The sequence below is a fragment of the Salvelinus namaycush genome, chromosome 19 (assembly GCF_016432855.1).
Source record: "Salvelinus namaycush isolate Seneca chromosome 19, SaNama_1.0, whole genome shotgun sequence".
NCBI lineage: Eukaryota > Metazoa > Chordata > Actinopteri > Salmoniformes > Salmonidae > Salvelinus > Salvelinus namaycush.
Window position 1 is genome coordinate 37,476,760 of NC_052325.1, and position 18,606 is coordinate 37,495,365.

The 18,606-nt window shown below is 43.2% G+C and overlaps 1 protein-coding gene across 1 annotated transcript in view; it reads right to left on the minus strand.

Annotated features, from left to right (window-relative positions):
- The window catches only part of rapgef4a (Rap guanine nucleotide exchange factor 4a), a 61,337-nt gene that overhangs the window by 3,604 nt on the left and 39,127 nt on the right, over positions 1-18,606 (minus strand). Inside the window, exons 5-25 of the mRNA XM_039014935.1 lie at positions 15,174-15,249; positions 14,594-14,658; positions 12,211-12,261; positions 12,012-12,118; positions 9,919-10,040; positions 9,190-9,373; positions 8,891-8,975; positions 8,418-8,478; positions 8,099-8,175; positions 7,754-7,900; positions 5,936-6,057; positions 4,847-4,932; positions 4,331-4,409; positions 3,918-4,068; positions 3,565-3,653; positions 3,440-3,470; positions 3,258-3,336; positions 2,881-3,027; positions 1,184-1,281; positions 742-867; positions 338-516 (exon numbers count right to left, since the gene is read on the minus strand). Coding sequence (XP_038870863.1) covers positions 338-516; positions 742-867; positions 1,184-1,281; positions 2,881-3,027; positions 3,258-3,336; positions 3,440-3,470; positions 3,565-3,653; positions 3,918-4,068; positions 4,331-4,409; positions 4,847-4,932; positions 5,936-6,057; positions 7,754-7,900; positions 8,099-8,175; positions 8,418-8,478; positions 8,891-8,975; positions 9,190-9,373; positions 9,919-10,040; positions 12,012-12,118; positions 12,211-12,261; positions 14,594-14,658; positions 15,174-15,249 — 2,162 coding nt within the window. The remainder of the gene's footprint in view (positions 1-337; positions 517-741; positions 868-1,183; positions 1,282-2,880; positions 3,028-3,257; positions 3,337-3,439; positions 3,471-3,564; positions 3,654-3,917; positions 4,069-4,330; positions 4,410-4,846; positions 4,933-5,935; positions 6,058-7,753; positions 7,901-8,098; positions 8,176-8,417; positions 8,479-8,890; positions 8,976-9,189; positions 9,374-9,918; positions 10,041-12,011; positions 12,119-12,210; positions 12,262-14,593; positions 14,659-15,173; positions 15,250-18,606) is intronic.

Sequence of the window (18,606 nt, forward strand, 5' to 3'; positions counted from 1 at the left end):
CAGTGATGTATAGTCAAGGCCATATGCAAACAAAATCAACTTTAATTCTCATTATTTCAATTCACAAGATATAATGAACGTGCGCGTCAGCCATCAAGAATTGAAACTCAGCCATTCTTGAGCTTGGACGCTGCCATTGGACGTGACGCAACGCAAGCACAACAAGGGCAATAGAGCAGCTTTCATTTCTTTTCAAAGGAATAATTTCCTCAATGGCTGACGCCCCCGATGGCTGTAGAATAGCACGGCCACGTGTGTGTATGTGTGTGTGCAAACGTGCGCGTGTGCATGAGAGAGAGGGCGACAGGACGACTGGGACAAGGCAAGGGCCACTTACTGGGCAGCGATCTTGATGAACTTCTTGAGCATCTGAACGCGCTTGCTGAGCTGAGTACACAGACAGATCTCTGTGATCACCCACAGCTGGATCTCATTGAACCTCCTGAGGAACAGGTCCATGTTGGCCGTGGTCTTCTTGAAGTTCTGCCTTCCAAACGTATGGTAGATCAGCTCATGCTGTAGAACAGGGCAAGAGAGAAGGTCAATTACTGTGTCCCTGATAGTTTCTATAATAATGTATCAATATATTGGTCGAAGAGTTCATCGCTAGGAGCCCCAAATGGCTCCCTATTCCCCATAGGGCTCTGGTTGAAAGTAGTGCACTATATAGGGAATAGGGTGCCATTTAGGACGCAACCGTAGAATCAAGTAATTCCTCATTCCCTCAGTGGTCTGACACACCTCATGTACACACTGGAAGAGTTCCCAGTCGTAGACAGTCATCTGGTAGGCCAGGTCTTTCGAGCTCATTAACTCAAAGCTGCCCATGGAGCCAGTGGAGGGCCCTTCCTGCTCTGGCAAGGGTGTCTGAAATATAGCGCACACTTAATATACAGTATCATTTACATTTGTCTGTATATCATCCTTCATCATACAATTAACACTCATGTGAAATACAGGACCGTTTTGATGGATACAACGGCAGTTTTACAACTATAACAAGTCGAAATGCAACAGTAGCCTCGGGCCAGTGAACATATGTCTGTTGATTTAAAACAAAATATTACATGAGCGAAATACATGAGAAGTAACAGCTGCAAGAGATGTCCAGCTTGTAGGGGAACCTCTGGGAATCAGTCGGGTCAGTCTGAATGCGTTTTTGTTCTGAGGGGCATTTACACACCAATGAATCCAGTTGATCCCTGGGGCAGACAAACAGACGGCCGTTGACGCTGAGTGTGGAGAAGACTGAAATATCGTTGGGCTTCAGCACCACTTTATCTGAAGGAAAACAACAAACAAGAGATGGCTAAGACATGAGACCAAGAGCTCCTGTAAATGTGTACATATTTAAAAAAAATTAAGTGACTGAATTATTATTATTTTTTATCAGCTGTTTTGTTTTTGATAACATTGAGTCTTTGTCACATATATCTGGTAGTTTTAAACCACAAATTTGCAGATTGACAGGCAGGTCATCTCTTTTTGGCTTTGCTACTGTAGCTAGCAAGTTAGCTGGCTAATGTTTTTGTTGATTTTTGTTGTTGAATGATTCATCTGGACACAGCTACCAGCTTTTTTGTTTCACCTGGCTGCTGGTTCCTGATCTTTTGAAAACATCATTTGAGGAGTCGTCTAAGCTTGAGAAGAATGGGAGATGCAGTAGAGGAATGCAGTGCTGAGGGTTCGTAGGGAGGACGACTGGCTACTACTCTGAACTGTGTGTGGTGAGCTTCCTGGTGCCCAGAGCTACTGAGGCTATGCAGAGTGAAGGAGGAAAGGTCCAGTGGCTTCACAACTCAAGCTTGTTCCCAGACTAGCCCTCAACAAGATCGTCACCAGACTCTTCATCAACCATCACTTTGACCAACTTCCTCTGATCACGCCATGAACTGTCCCGCTCCATCTATGGCCTCTATTGGTCGACCTAGCTAGATTTGTCTAGGCTACTCATGATGATGTATTGCTTGTTTGTTTGTTTTTTACTTTTAAGTGCTTTGAGATTGCTTTCTGTTATGAAAAGTGCCATAGAAGTTTAATAAATTAGTAGTATTATTATTATCATATCAAAACATAAGCATATTATTATGCTGTGTTCAAAAGTCACATAACAAGGGTAAGGTGCTAAAGATGCCCCTCAGTTTGACTTATCCCTAATCCCAGGAGTAGATACGGTTACACTGCTACAGAGTTTAACTGGCTATGGTTGCCATGGAGCTCTGCTGTTTCATCTGATATAACCCCCAGTCGACCTTGAACTTCATCATCAAAGAAAGTGGTCAAGAAGACTCTGAAGAGGCTGCATTATGTTTGCATTAGAACTGGCAATCATGCATTGAATATGACAGAATGGGGCATCCATACTCCTCTGAATCCTCAGCAGAGAATTGTGCCCAGATTCTTAGCAGCGAAACAAATGCCAGTAAATAACTAGATTAATGGGCAATGTGATTAGGGTCTCAGAGACCATGGAGCAGCTGGGCTTCTGGCTTGATTTACTACTTGGTACGGGGAAAGAGCAGATCAAACATGGGCCAGAGAGAGAGGTGGATAAGTACGCCCTGGCAGAGACACTGGAACATCCATACAGCAAGTACCAGCCAATGGCAGCAACAAGCGGGTGTAGAATCTTATGAGTTGAAGCAAGAACAGCAATATTGCCCAAAACTTTTCTCTATGCAGCTCTCCTGCAGGCCACGGTACCATCTTGAGCATATACCGGGTAATTGAAACAGAGTAATCCAGCATCAAAAGCCAATCATTTCCCAGTAAATCAGCCCCTGATTAATGAGCATCACAGCATCTGCAAATATCTATGCGTGGAAAGACTGTGTGGCGTCCACCGTCGTTTGATTAGCATGTGGCTGTGGCCCTTCTCACCTCCGGCCGAACTGAGGTTGACCAGGAGGAGGTCCTCCGCTGACCCCAGCTTGTCGGCCACTGCGCTGATGACCTCTCTGACTGAGGCAGCCACGGTCACCCGGATGGTGGTGTAGGTGTGGTCGCTGCAGTACACTTTGAACAGGACTGCATGGGGACAGAGCACAGAGCACAATGCAGGGTCATTAACATGAAGGAATCGGGGATGGGAAGACAAACTAGAGTCCAGGCCATTGTAGATCTTCAAAACACTGTGTGTCACTGCTGGCTGCAAGGCCAAAAGGCTCATACTACTACACTGTGCTTTTCTATAGATTTATAGCTCTCTTCTACCTCATATCCTGCATGATTCCACACATACACTAAGCCACACTTACTCTCATCATTACTCTTGATGGCCTGTCGTTTCTGCAGCTTCTCATCCCCCATGCTGAACTGCCGCAACAGGACTTTGTGCTGAAACAGTACAGACAGAAATGTACGTATAGCACGGGTTGACAATGAAAACAAAAGCACAGAATACAACTTGAGTGCTCGGGGTCACAGCTGGGTCACATACCTTTTGTGGAGAGGATCTGGCATCGTCAGAGCTGAAAAGGGTAAAGAAAGTGAGATTACACCATGCTTAAGCCCGGGACACTAAAGACAAGTGCACGCAGTAACAATACATTTACACACACTTACCTGTTTTTAACTAGCTTCTCTAACTCTGGGAGTTGATCTTTCAGAGCAGGAATCTTACTGGCATCATCAGATACAGACACAAAGAACTCCTGCAACACATGACACACTCACAATGAGGAGAGGTTCAAAATGAGCCCAAACTCATTTGGATTATCAGATGACGATCACTAATACTCTACAATTCACAGCAAGTAGTATCTTTTTTTTTTTAAACAAGCTGAATTCAGTATATGAGAAAAGAGAGTGAGGAAGACAAGCCCCAAATGGCACCCTATTCCCTTTGGGCTAGGGCTCTGGTCAAAAGTAGTTCACGACATAGGGAATAGAGTGCCATTTGAGATGCATACACTGACCTCTAGGAAGGCTAGTGAGACGTCCTCCTCCTGAAGGTGATCTCCATGTACTGAGGCCCACTGCAGCACCAGCCTGATCACCCTCCTCTTGTTGTTCAAGGTGTAGTCCAGACGCTCCTGCTCTGAGCCCTGGGACGCCTCAGCGTGGTAGGTGCAGTGACGTTAAGGACAGAAACACATAGGAGCTACAGCTTGACTCCCATTTAGTCCAGGGTTGATTCAGGATCAGTTTTGCCATTTAAGTCACATTTAATGACTATTTGGACATGGGGGACCTGATCCTAGATCCTGATTTGGATCCTACTCTTGGATGCCTAATACATACAAGATACATAAGGGATATTGATACACATTAGTAGAAATCCACAAAAACATATACGCTCACTTGCTATTTCCAGTGACTGAAAGGATATTGGGCCATGAGCACCGGGCACAGCTGGCTGTTAGGGATGAAGACGCAGTGCATGAGCACAAAGTCGTCCAGAGCTGGGTCTGTTCAGAGAGAGAGAGAGAGCCAGAGCGAGAGAGAATGAGGCACCTGTGATGTCAGATGAAACGATGCCAGGCCAGCATGCTGACAGTATTATAGGCCTGATCACACATGGCTCTGTCACCGTGGACGGCTGGGGCATGAAAGCAGCCAGGAGAGTCCACACAACCAAGCGTAATTAGATAAGCACTGTGATGCGCTGCTAATTATAGACATGAACAAACAGGTCAGCAGCAGCAGCACAGAGGATGAATGCTCTCTCTCTGAGGGTACAGAGGAGACAATCTAAACACGACAGCCACAACGAACACAACACATCCATCTACATTAGTCAATATCACATAGGGTTGAAATAATGGTAATTTGGTCCCTACACTGAAATACAACGGTACACAGTGGCCAGAGATGTTATTGGAGGGGCAAAGTGCACTACCCGTACCTGATTCGTTGAGGTGAGAGTCCAGTCGCATCATTTCCAGGAAGTGCTCCAGAATCTTCTCTGGTGCCCCTGACATCACAGTGTATCTGGAATGGCAGTGTCAATCAATCACCTAATAAATTAAACAAGACAGGTTCTTGCTAGTTCTCACTACTGTTCCTATTCCATCCACACTTCACTGAACTGTGTGATCTGAATACCTGCCTGTGATTACTACATTAGATAATAATCCAAACTACAGTCAAAAGAGGTCCAGACCCTTGCTTAAGATTATAAGGGGCTGGCTGGGTGAGAGATGGTGTGGAAGCCTCTCTATAGGTAAACAGAAGGAGAGACCACCACTTGACCTTAAGAATCAACACAGTACACAGCCAGGCTTGTTGTGATTGGTTAGTTAAGGGGAGACAGAAAACAAGGTGTGTGTTCCCCAAATGGCACCCTATTCCTCCATAGGGCCCTTGTAAAAAAACAAAATAGTGCACTATATAGGGAATAGGGTGGAATTTGGGACAGAATGTGTGCCGGGCACTCCATGGGGGAAGGAGAGGTGCTTGACACCCTCACACTCTTCATATGTGACTGGCACTGTAGTTGATTAGAGGCCAACCCTGGCAGAGTGATTGTAACCCGCGCGGCCTGCCTTCTCCCCGGGAGCACATCTCTCAGTCATTACCATTAATGTGTCTCTCTCCATTACTGCAGCCGCGGTCACTGGCAGCAACCTCCATTAAGTCTAGCTACTAGATAACACACGTCTGCAGCCTCGCAGTCACAGCCTTGGCTTACCCTAGAACTGATGCCCAGTCTCTAGCTCCACACCCTTTAGCAGAGAGTAACTCACAAACTCACCCACTTCTTCCACTCACAAATCCTTTTCAAGAGAGTATCTCACACACTAACCACACTCCCCTAACTGTGCCTGCAAGAGAGTTTCTCCTCCTCTTTTCTGAAGGGAGTGAGGTTAGTGTATCTTACACACCTACAGTCCCCTTTAACTTCCTATATGAATCTACCTCTATTGAACAGGGCTGCTAGAGTAAGTGGTTTAGGTGAAAAGGTGATTCAGATAGAGTTAGCTCAGTAGGCTACTTGTAGTGGGAGGGGGTGGTGGTGGTGCCGTGGGTGGAGGTCTGGATGCTGCTGGAGCTCTTCTCCAGGACCAGAACATCCTGATCATGTTCCTTCAGACGCACCGTGTTGGCCTCCACGTCCTGGACACACACACACACAGGCACAAATTCTTCATTACATCAGAAATATGACCCGTTTCAAGAAGCTTGTTGCTCCTAGACGATTCCACTTCACAATAACAGCACTTACCGGGGCAGTTCTAGCAGGGCAGAAATTTGACAAATTGACTTGTTGGAAAGGTGGCATCCTATGACGGTGCTATGTTGAAAGTCACTGAGTTCTTCAGTAAGGCCATTCTACTGCCAATGTTTGTCTATGGGGATTGCATGGCTGTGTGCTTGATTTTTAACACCTGTCAGCAACAGGTGTGGCTGAAATAGCTTAATCCACTAATTTGAAGGGGCGTCCATATACTTTTGTAGATGTATATATGTATGTATGTATGTATGTATGTATGTATGTATGTATGTATGTATGTATGTATGTATGTATGTATGTATGTATGTATGTATGTACACACATTGGACAGTTTATTAGGTACACCACCCTGTTTATTAGGGACACCACCCAGACAGTCATCGAGGCATTCAGTTATTGTTCGATTAAACGTTATAATGGGCAAAACGAGTGACCTAAGCGACTTTGATCGTGGTGTGATCGTCAGTGCCATGCGCGCCGGTTCCAGTATCTCAGAAACGGCCAGCCTCCGCACTACAGGGTTTACCGAGAATGGTGTGACAAACCAAATAAATCCAGGCGGCGGCGAAAACAGCTCATTGTTGAGTGGTCGAAGGAGAATGTCAAGCTAACAGGCGGGCCACAAACAGGCAAATAACTGTGGACTACAACAGTGGTGTGCAGAAGGGCATCTCGGAACGCTATTCTGGAGGCAAAGAAGGGGTCCGACCTGGTACTAGATGGGTGTACCTAATAAACTGGTGTGTATATACAGTGTTTATATATACTGTATATTATAATAATATATATCTGTAATATAGTACAAGCAAATCCTGCAGAATAGGCCTACAGTACACGCATCATGCAGCCAAAATAATATGGGGTGGTAGTTGATATATTTATCTGACTTAAATATGAGCCCTGGCCTGAGGCCAGACTACATCATCTCATCAGGACTATGGTACTGTACGCCTGGTGGATTAGTATGCTAGTACTGACAGAGAGACGGAGGTTTGACTGAGGTATCATCCCAAATGGCACCCTATTTCCTATGTAGTGCGCTACTTTTGACCAGGGCCCATAGGGCTCTATTCAAAAGTTCGGCACTATATAGGGAATAGGGTGCCATTTGGGACGCAGCCCCGTGCCTGGCCTAGCAGCCCATCAGGCCAGAGCCAACAGGAGATTTACAGAGGATTGAGTGAGCCTAATACAGAGAGCCTGCCTCTGTGGATCACACAGATAACCATCATCCATCCATCCGCTTTTCAATAGACACAATCAAGACCCTGATGTCCTATCAAAGTCTGATGCAGGCTGTACGTGGACCAGGCTAACAATAGGCAGTCGAGGGAGAACGTAGAGAGACAAGAGGCTAACAGCTGATAGTTTGGCCTTAGGGTTTATACTGTAACTTTTCTACAGACATCTGTCGACATTGAACCACAAAGTTGAAAGTAGAATATCCTTGAATGTAGGCATCATTCTGCAATGCTGAACCTCAACCAATAGAGGGAGAATATACCATTGAAAAAGGATAGTGGGACTTCACTGAGCAGAGGTGGAGGAGGGCCATGTTAACTTCCCCAGATAACTCACTCTGAGAATCCGGTTGAAGTCCTCCTTGTCCACACGTAGGAAGTGGCAGTTATCCTCTCGTAGAACAATGGAGGCGGCACGGGGGGCATCGTTGACCAGAGCAAGCTTCCCAAAGTCGTCTCCCTCATGCAGCGTGCAAACAACCCCCTTTGTGAAACAAGCGAAACAAGGAATGTATGTGTGAAGCAGGGAAAAAGAGGTGAGTGAGAGCATGTACAGCATATTTTATATTATATAACTCTTACACACTCATATATTCTATAATAAGCTATGGGGATGAGCTGTACTGGTCAAATGGGGATCAATTGTATGAGATGAAAAATTCAAATCATATAAAAAATGTACCTTTCCATAAATGACAACGTTTACAGAGCCCTTTAGAATGATGTACCACGATGTGCCTTCCTCCCCTTGATTGAACACTGAACAAGTGAAAGATTACAACAACAAAAATGAAATGTAAAGAGGTTATAAAGAGGTTTTCCACCAAAACATTTAAAAGAATTCCACTGAAATAGACAAAACAAAGGATTTAGTATATAATCTGGGATTTTCTTTCTGCCTCCATGTAGATAATGCATTTATAAAATGATGTCTTGCGTGCCACGTTGATTAAGTTAAATCGATTGAGCTCCGGTCATGGAGACAGTGTTATACTACTTACACACTGTTCCTGCTTTGGCATGGGACTCAAAGATCAGGACACCGGCTAGTTCTTTCTTTACCTGTAGAAGCAGAGGAAAAACAGATAGGTTAGAGGTGACGTCATATAGGCCACGGGTAGGCAACTAGATTCAGCCGTGGTCCAATTTATGCCGATGGTCGGGGGGCCGGAGCATAATTATAATAATTTGTACACTGCAAATTGACCACAAGTAAACAAAAAAATGTATTGTATTTTAAAATAACAATAATTTCACACCTCATTACATTGAGACACGATCACATATTTCTCTCTTTTTATTTGTAGGAATCCTTGGGAACAGATTTACTGAATACATTTTATTTTTGCTGAATTCCTGGTGATTTTCTTTACTGGGGACCAAAAAAAAACAAAAACAAAAACATCCAAAACCTGTTGCTGACACCTGATATAGGCCTACAATGGGTTATTATTGTAACCAAATCTGTACTCACAGTGGTGGATAGGTGCGATAAAGCCTTTATATGAAGCAGCTCCTCATAAATGATCTCCAAATCATCCGCTGCCCTCTGTTCTGGACTGGGGAAGGGGAAATATGCACCAATTAAAAAATTATTTGACCTTGACTACAATCTAATTGATTCGCTTTGAACAGGATTTTAGCATCAGCTTTGCTATCATCAGCTTTGCACTTAGCTTACATATCTTATATATCTTTCCTAACCCTGCCAAACCTGCAGATACTGTATATCTATCATACCAGCAGGTGGCGATCTCTGTGATTGGTCCTTACTGTTTCCTCAGGATCATGCGCATGTGGGCATCAGGGCCGACCTGGGAGAGGAGGAGGAGGGTATCCTGCAGCTCCTCATCGCTCTCCCTGGTCTCCTCCTCGGTGGGCAGGGGAGCGTCTTCCTGTTCATCCTCCAGGAAACGGTAGAAAAGATACTTGTCCTGGAAGGTCAGCTCCTGGTCCACTGCAGCACAATATCAACACAGATCACACAGATTTAGAGGTGTAGAAATGGAGCCTCTTTTACATGCACGCACACACAGGCACACACACAGGTCGTTCCACCAATTCGGTGCCTTTTGAGAAGTATAACTTGGTGGGAGGAAAAAACTTTTGTTTTCATCTAATTTTAACATTCTGTCAACTTCATAAAAAACATGTTTTCTCAAGAGGTGAAATTTAAAAAATACTATAGTAAGTGCCTATTAAGTGCCAAATAAAGTTTAAACAGGTTTGACGATGTCTTCTTAAATCAGCCATAAATCCCCTTGAGACAGAAGGAATGGAAGCTTGTCGTGTGTAACAGAGAGTGGCAATTGAATGCAAGCTTCACAAAACATTTTTAATTGTTGACCTTAAAATGGGGGAAAGACATAAATGAATCACTAATCACATGATATCAATGATCATCTTCAGAGAATTTGTCTTTGTCAAAGCAACAGAATAACTAGGGCTTAACAATGATGGTGGGTATCCTTAGCTACTGTCTACTGTACTGTTGTGGCTCACCGTGGTTGAGAACACCTTCCTCTAATAGCACCTGCCACATGCCCACTGCTTGAATACGAGAGTAAACAGAGGAGCTCTGCTGCATCTGCCAGTCCACCAGCTCTGTTCCCACACAGCATTGCCTGCAGGAGATACACATATCACATCAGGAAATAAATACATGAATCCTACTACACTGTCTGCGATGCTCGTCGGATGTGGCAGGGCTTGCAAACTATTACGGACTACAAAGGGAAGCACAGCCGCGAGCTGCTCAGTGACACCAGATGAGCTAAATTACTTCTATGCGAGATTTGAGGCAAGCAAAACTGAAGCATGCATGAGAGCACCAGCTGTTCCGGACGACTGTGTGATTATGCTCTCCGTAGCCGATGTGAGTGTGACCTTTAAACAGGTCAACATTCATAAGAACGTAGTGCCAGACAGATTACCAGGATGTGTACTCCGAGCATGCGCTGTCCAACTGGCAAGTGTCTTCACTGACATTTTCAACCTGTTCCTTTTTCAAGCAGACCACCATAGTCCCTAGAATGACTCCAACACCATCATTAAGTTTGCCGACGACACAATAAGGCCTGATCACCGACAACGATGAGACAGCCTATAGGTAGGAGGTCAGAGACCTGGCAGTGTAGTGCCAGGATAACAACCTCTCCCTCAACGTGATCAAGACCACGAAGATGATCGTGGACTACAGGAAAAGGAGGGCCGAGCACGCCCCCATTCTTATTGATGGGGCTGTATTGGAGCCAGTTGAGAGCTTCAAGTTCCTTGGTGTCCACATCACCATCGAACTATCATGGTCCAAACACACCAAGACAGTCATAAAGAGGGCACGACAACGCCTATTCCACCTCGGGAGACTGAAAAGATTTGGAATGGATCTTCAGACCATCAAAAAGTTCTACAGCTGCACCATCGAGAGCACCCTGACTGTTTGCATCACCGCCTGGTATGGCAACTGCTCGGCCTCCGACTGCAAGGCACTACAGGGGGTAGTACGTACGACCCAGTACATCACTGGGGCCAAGCTTCCTGCCATCCAAGACCTCTATACCAGGCAGTGTCAGCGGAAGGCCCTGGAAATTGACAAGACTCCAGCCACCCTAGTCATAGACTGTTGTCTCTGCTACCGCACGGCAAGCAGTACCAGAGCGCCAAGTCTAGGTCCAAAAGGCTTCTTAACAGCTTCTACCCCCAAGCCATAAGACTCCTGAATAGCTAATCAAATGGCTACCCGGACTATTTGCATTGACCCCCCCCACCCCCATTTTACACTACTCTCTGTTTATTATCTATGCATAGTCCCTTTACCTACATGTACATATTACCTCAATTGCCTCGACTAACCTGTGCCCCCACAGATTGACTCTGTACCAGTACCCCTGTATATAGCCTCATTACTGTTATTTTATTGTTGCTATTTAATTATTTGTTATTTTTCTATTTTCTCCTTTTCTTTTTTACTTCAGTTTATTTTAGTAAATACTTTAACACTTATTTTTCTTAAAACTTGTCACGCCCTGACTGTAGATTGCTTTGTATGTTTCTATTTTTAGTTTGGTCAGGGTGTGATGTGGGTGGGTATTCTATGTTGTAGGTCTAGGTTTTCTATTTCTATGTGTTTGGCCGGGTATGGTTCTCAATCAGAGGCAGCTGTCTATCGTTGTCTCTGATTGAGAGCCATACTTAGGTAGCCTGTTTTCCCACTTTTTTTTGTGGGTGGTTATTTTCTGGTTAGTGTTTGTTGCACCTGTCAGAACTGTTCGTTGGTCGTTTTGTTGTTTTTGTTTGTGTATTCATCTTGATTAAAAGTATTATGGATACGTACCACGCTGCACTTTGGTCCTCCTCTCCTTCTCCCGATGACTTTCGTTACAAAACTGCATTGTTGGTTAAGGGCTTGTAAGTAAGCATTTCCCTGTAAGGTCTACTACACCTGTTGTATTCGGCGCATGTGACAAATAACATTTGATTTGATTTGATACAGCAAAAAACAGACATTAAAAATACATGCACACACAGATGTACAAATTCTTTGACATGAGAGTAGCAGGTGTACACGGTACTGTACACAAGATAATACAACCCACCTGTATGTCTTCAGGTGGTACTTCCTGTCTCGGATCATGTGGGGAGCTCTGGAGAGGATGGCATCACGGAGAACCTTCCCTGCTCGCAGGATCTTCTCAGATGGGACCTGTTGGGAGAGAATAGAAGGATGGAGTAGAGGCAGAGCTTTACAATAGAAACAGAGGAGTTGGCCTTTACTGATGTGATGGTCTTTACTACCTGAGAAATGGATTTAGGACGGAGTTTGGCTGGGCTTTCAATTAATGACTTCTGAAAAATAAAATGACATGACAATGACTGAAAAAAACACACAAGGAAACATCATGGATTGGAAAACAAAAGCACAAAATAAAGTACAGGCATGATATGGAAATGAGCAATGTTATGACATGATACAGACTGTAGTGAATGGTCACAGTTCCCTCCCTATGTTTTTCAATGATGACAGATATTAGGTGTTTTGTAGAGGTATTCTTTACCACTAACAACCTCCACTATCAACAGGGCCTTTCAGGATTGGACACTTTTTTTCAATTTTCACCTAAAATGACATACCGAAATCTAACTGCCTGTAACTCAGGCCCTGAAGCAAGGATATGCATATTATTGGTACCATTTGAAAGGAAACACTTTGAAGTTTATGGAAATGTGAAAGGAATGTGGTAAAAGATAATACAAAGGAAAAAACTACCGTTCTTTTGTATTTGTTTTGTACCATCATCTTTGAAATGCAAGAGAAAGGCCATCATGTATTATTCCAGCCCAGCTGCAATTTAGATTCTGGCCACTAGATGGCAGCAGTGTATGTGCAACGTTTTAGACTGATCCAATGAACCATAACATTTATGTTCAAAAGTTTGTATCAAGATTGCCCAAATGTGCCTAATTCGTTTATTAATAACTTTTCATGTTCAAAACTGTGCACTCTCCTCAAACAATAGCATGGTATTCTTTCACTGTAATAGCTACTGTAAATTGGACAGTGCAGTTAGATTAACAAGAATTTAAGCTGTCTGCCAATATCAGATATGTCTATGTCCTGGGAAATGTTCGTGTTACTTACAACCTCATGCTAATCGCATTAGCCTACGTTAGCTCAACGTCCCGCAGGGGACCCACCGATCCTGAAGAAGTTTAACCCCGTTGGGACTTCCTTACCTCCATACATGTAACATGGTGCTACTCTGGAGGGGATTTCACTATTTATTGCGGCTTGGACTTTGTTCTTTTCAGACCAGCCAAAACATGTGCACTATAAATAACTACAAGGACAGTATAATTGAGTGTCTTCTTTTTTTTTTTTTGCAAACTTCCCTGCGGTTGTATTGTCTGCAAATTGTTGGCAAATATTGGCCTAACTCTCATGCTCTACATATTCCAGTCACAGAAAAAAACAAATGCGGTGACGTTGTTTTTGTTATGTAATTCATACCTTCAGTTAAAGCTGAGTGCATCCATCTATATGAATCGTAGACCAGTGAACCCAAACCCTATAGGCACAGAATGCATACATTCCCACAGTAATACATGAATTAAAGGAATCCAGAGTCCTCACTGAAGTGTACGGTACGTGTACATGCTGTAGCTTATGTATTCTTCATGAGTCCAAATGATCAGTGATGCATGTAGAAAGATCTTGAAACGTCACCTACAGTATATGGCCCCCTTTGAACTACATCCTTGTGTTCGTCCTCGCGTGTGTCATTTTATGACCGTCATAAGACGCTGCAGTGAGAAAAGAGCAGCGCTCAGCAACATTTTAATCAAGATGTTAAAGGGGGATGTGGCGTTAGTGCATTTCACCCTCATCGTAGGGTGAAAGAGTTGATGATGAATTTGTATGGTGGTTAAGAGTCTATGTAACTGTTGGTCATGGCTGTGAGAGTAATGATGTTCGAAAAGAGGTTATGTAGAGGTTGAACAGCAGTCATTATGTCCGCTCTGTGGTGCATGGTATGCTGGTTTAGTGCCTAGTCTCTGTTTGATTGTTCTCTGCTCTTGATGTTTTTACCTCATGAATACCACATCCATACAGGACTAGTTCAAGGTGGTTTCTGTGCTGTGGGTTCAAGGGTTTGGGATGTAAGCACCAACACCTGCTTGTGAATCTCGTAAATAACTGCCCATTTAAAGGTGGAACGGGAACTATTAAGGACATGATGCACACCAACGGAAGCGAGGTCTTAGCAGCAGCCTTGTTTATATTTAGTCAAAGTTTAAACAAACTCCACATTCCAGACTTATTTCGAGCTTCTGGCAACTGCAGAGGATGTTGTCAGATCAGGATCCACGTAAGCAGCAAGCACATATGAGTAAATAACCATCACTTTACCACCCACTGTCACTCTGCCATTCACAACAGTGTTCAATCTGGATGATACTCACTTCACATAAAGTGGTCACTAATCTCTCGTACACAGATGAGTAGCTGGTTGTTTACGCTAGATTTTGTCTCTGGGCTGCCAAGATTACATGGTTACTGCCACATCATACAGTGCTTTTTGGATGATGATGATAGTGGACAATGTTTGATGGTGAAACTAAATCATTATGATATATAATGATGAAGCCTCAGTTTTGTGTTCAGGAGACACTGCCGTACCTTATTCAGATGTTTAGAGATGGATCCAAAAGAGTTGTTGCTTATGTTCTCTTTGTCAGACATTCCTGAATAAGAAAATAGAAAAATGACACTTGTTGTCATTCCTAAAAAATGAAACCTGAGTTTAAAGCCAAAGCAACACAAAATAAATCCCATACCGTACATCCGCACTTGTTTATCTGCAACAATTGGTGCATGTTCACAAATATACTTCATGTTCACAAATATACTTAGACAGATGTCAATACATAATCTCAATGCTATGTTGAATGTAGATACCGTATGTGTCGACTAGAATCTCCTTGAGGAGTGAGTTACATAATATCATCGGACAGTTCCCAAGGGAGATTTGTACAGTAAGAAGTGTGTGTGTGTGTGTGTGTGTTTTAGCCTTCAGGAAAAACATCATTAGTCATTTCACTTCAAAACCTTATCTGAGGGGAAGATACCTGGCTATTCTTAGACTTGACTTTAAGACTGCTGATATTGCTTATTTCATATTAAAGGCGAGAGGTAGGCCAGTACGGAGCATTTTACGGTATGTCAACATTATTGATGTCACTGTAGTTCTTGTACTCACTGTCAGTGCTACGTCCACCACTTTCCATAACTCCATAGGGTGGGGCAAGCAGTCCAGCCATGCACTGACGATATTTCTACAGAGACACAGAAGACAGAAGAACGGTCTTTTAATTAGACATGGTGGAACCAGCCACAAAAGCCAAATCCTAAACACCACAAGGTTTATTTTAGTGTGTCGATGCAATCCAATTCAAGATGCAGTTCATTGTCAACTACTGTCACCTGTTTATGTCAATAGAATTATTTGGATTGTAGTGTTATGTGTCTGTGTTTGACCCCCTCCCCCTCTTGGTGTGCATTCATGGCTGCCAAAGGAAGCCAGTCTTCCCCAGAAAAAAATTTACAAAAAAAAAATATAATAATAATTTTAAAAAACAATTCTATCTTTCCTCTCTCTCTGTTTCATCATTTTCATTCAATTCGCAAGAGGCTGAATGTATTTCACTGGAGAAAGCATCCGAACGAGCGAAACAGCGTCCCTCTGTCTCTGTATGTGTAGCCCATCTATCTGATGCTGTATGGTCAAAAAGAGTATGACATTGTTGCAAGGGAAGCCATCGAGCATTTGGCCTGAGTGAAATCTGTGAATGGTCCTGGCGCACACAAAAAAAAGTGTCAATGGATACCAGGCTGGATTTGGCTTCACACCAAATCACATCACATCAAAGGCAAAACATAATTGTCAGACAAAACTTGAATTGTTGCATCTCGTTGTGTTGTTGTTCTCTGGTGGCTAGCTAGCTAAAATGATCCCTTTCCTAAATTAGCCATGGATGGAGATAGGTATTTGGACTTGTGATTGTACTTAATTCTCTGTACTGGCCAATGATTATAAACTGAGATTCTGATCCAATTATAAATTCATATGTAGCTAGATGTCGTAGGCTAATGTTTACCAGCTGGCTAATCGTTGCAGACAAAAGGTATTTAGGCTAGCGAGCAAGCATTTTAGCCAGGTAACCTAGGAAAACAAAAAGGCCTAACAAAAACTCAAAGTGTGTACTGTATGACAGAGTCAAAGACCGTTTCGTAAACATGAAAAATAGGTGGATGACATTGGCGTTTCTCTACATGTAGGGTGAATAAACATGTTTTTTCTACTTGCACGCACGCACATACACAAACACACAGAGAAATCAGAACCATGGACAGCCACATCATATTTAGCTGACATTGATTGGACTAAATTGTTTTTGGTATATTTTAGTTGTCACTGTATTAGACTAAGCATAGGTGATTAAATGATGTTGACATTTTGAAGTTGAAATTGTGCTGGAGTAGTGGAGGCAGCTCCTATTCTTTCGACTTGCGGTAACTCTCTGTGGTTCTAAATCAATAGTTGTTTAGTAGTCCGAAAATGTCGGAAACATTAACTTGCTTGACAGTGCTGTAGGTCATGTAACTGTTTGTTACATTCAATACGCTTAGTGGACTTCACCTGACAGAGGTTGCTGTGATGAAACAAAGGTGTGGTTGAATTTATTCTGCCACTGTGTCTTCTTATTGTCTCTGCCTCAGGCCTATATATCACGGTGGCAAGGCATAATGAACTAACAGGTTACAGAGAAAACAACGGCTTCCCTGGTGATTTTACCCACGCACCGCTCCTACTCCCCCTGTACTCTCTTTATCAACGTGGCCATTGAGGACTATGTAAATACACAGCTGAGACCTCCAGCTGGCAGTTATGAGCATTCAGAAGCTTTACAACTGCTGCAGTCTCATTTAAATGAGCTTTCATCTCACAAAAAGCTCCACAGTGTCCCACTGCATTTCAAAGGACAGAACAAAATAAACGTTTCATGTAGCTTCATTTGAAGTAAAAGCCTATTGCTGTAGGCCACAATAGCCGACGTGTATACAGGACAACAGGCTACAAAACCACAGTAAGGAATCAATGGTGAGAAATGGGCAAATGTTCAACTATCTATGCTTGCTTTCCATGCCATATTTGACTAATGATGGCTTCACTGGGGGATGAGCAGATTGTGGCAGAGTTACTTACGAGTTGATCAAATCGCCTCAATCTGTAGTCTTTACAGATAAGAAGGCATTACGACAGATTACACCGAGATTTAACAAGACACACACAAACGCATACACAGACACTCACACATGCACACAAACAAGAGGGAAGTGTCCAAACTTCTAAAAATAATTCTGGATCTCTTTATACTGCATTGAAATTCTAGTGTGTAGTCCCTCCAGCCAGAGCACAGGCACACACAGCTAGGATCCAGCAGTTTCTGGTGTACTGTAGATTAGGCCTATCTATGTATGCTCCACAGACTCCTACTACTTGGCTTTAGCCTCAACCCATATCAGTCTGTAAGTAGAATAACTCACCACAGGTTTATTAGAAGGGTGTGCTTGAAAGGATGCACATAACTCTGCAATGTTGGGTTGTATTGGAGAGTCTCAGTCTTAAATAATTTTCCACACTCTGTATTTAGTTTTCATGCTAGTGAGGGCCGAGAATCCACTCTCACATAGGTACGTGGTTGCAAAGGGCATCAGTGTCTTAACAGCACGATTTGTCAAGGCAGGATACTCTGAGCGCAGCCCAATCCAGAAATCTGTTAGTGGCTTCTGATTAAATTCGATTTTCACAGAACCGCTTGTTGCAATTTCGATGAGGCTCTCTTGTTCAAATATAGGTAAGTGGATTGGAGGCAGGGCATGATAGGGATAACAAATCCAGTTGTTTGTGTCATCCGTTTCGGGAAAGTACCTGCGTAATTGCACACCCAACTCACTCAGGTGCTTCGCTATATCACATTTGACATTGTCCGTAAGCTTGAGTTCATTTGCACACAAAAAAATCATGCAATGATGGAAAGACCTGTGTGTTGTCCTTGTTAATGCAGATAGAGAAGAGCTCCAACTTCTTAATCATAGCCTCAATTTTGTCCCACACATTGAATATAGTTGCTGAGATTCCCTGTAATCCTAGATTCAGATCATTCAGGCGAGAAAAAACATCACCCAGATAGGCCAGTCGTGTGAGAAACTAGTCATCATGCAAGCGGTCAGACAAGTGAAAATGATGGTCAGTAAAGAAAACTTTAAGCTGGTCTCTCGCTTTTGCGCCATCAGTACAGATACCAACACATCTTGACTAACAAAGTCCATTTGATATCACAAAGGTGTCCAGTACTTAAAAAAAATATTCTCCTGTTGTTCTGGTTTGCAGTGGTTTGCATAAGAGGGTGTCTTCCTTAATTGACCCCCCATAAACGTAACAGACATATACCAGGAGCTGTGCCAGGCCCGCCATGTCTGTTTACTCATCCAGCTGTAACACATAAAATTCACTGGCTTGTATGCAAAGCAGTAATTGTTTCAAAACATCTCCTGCCATGTCACTGATGTGATGTGAAACAGTGTTGGTTGATGAAGGCATTGTCTGTATAGTTTTTTTGGCCTTTTCC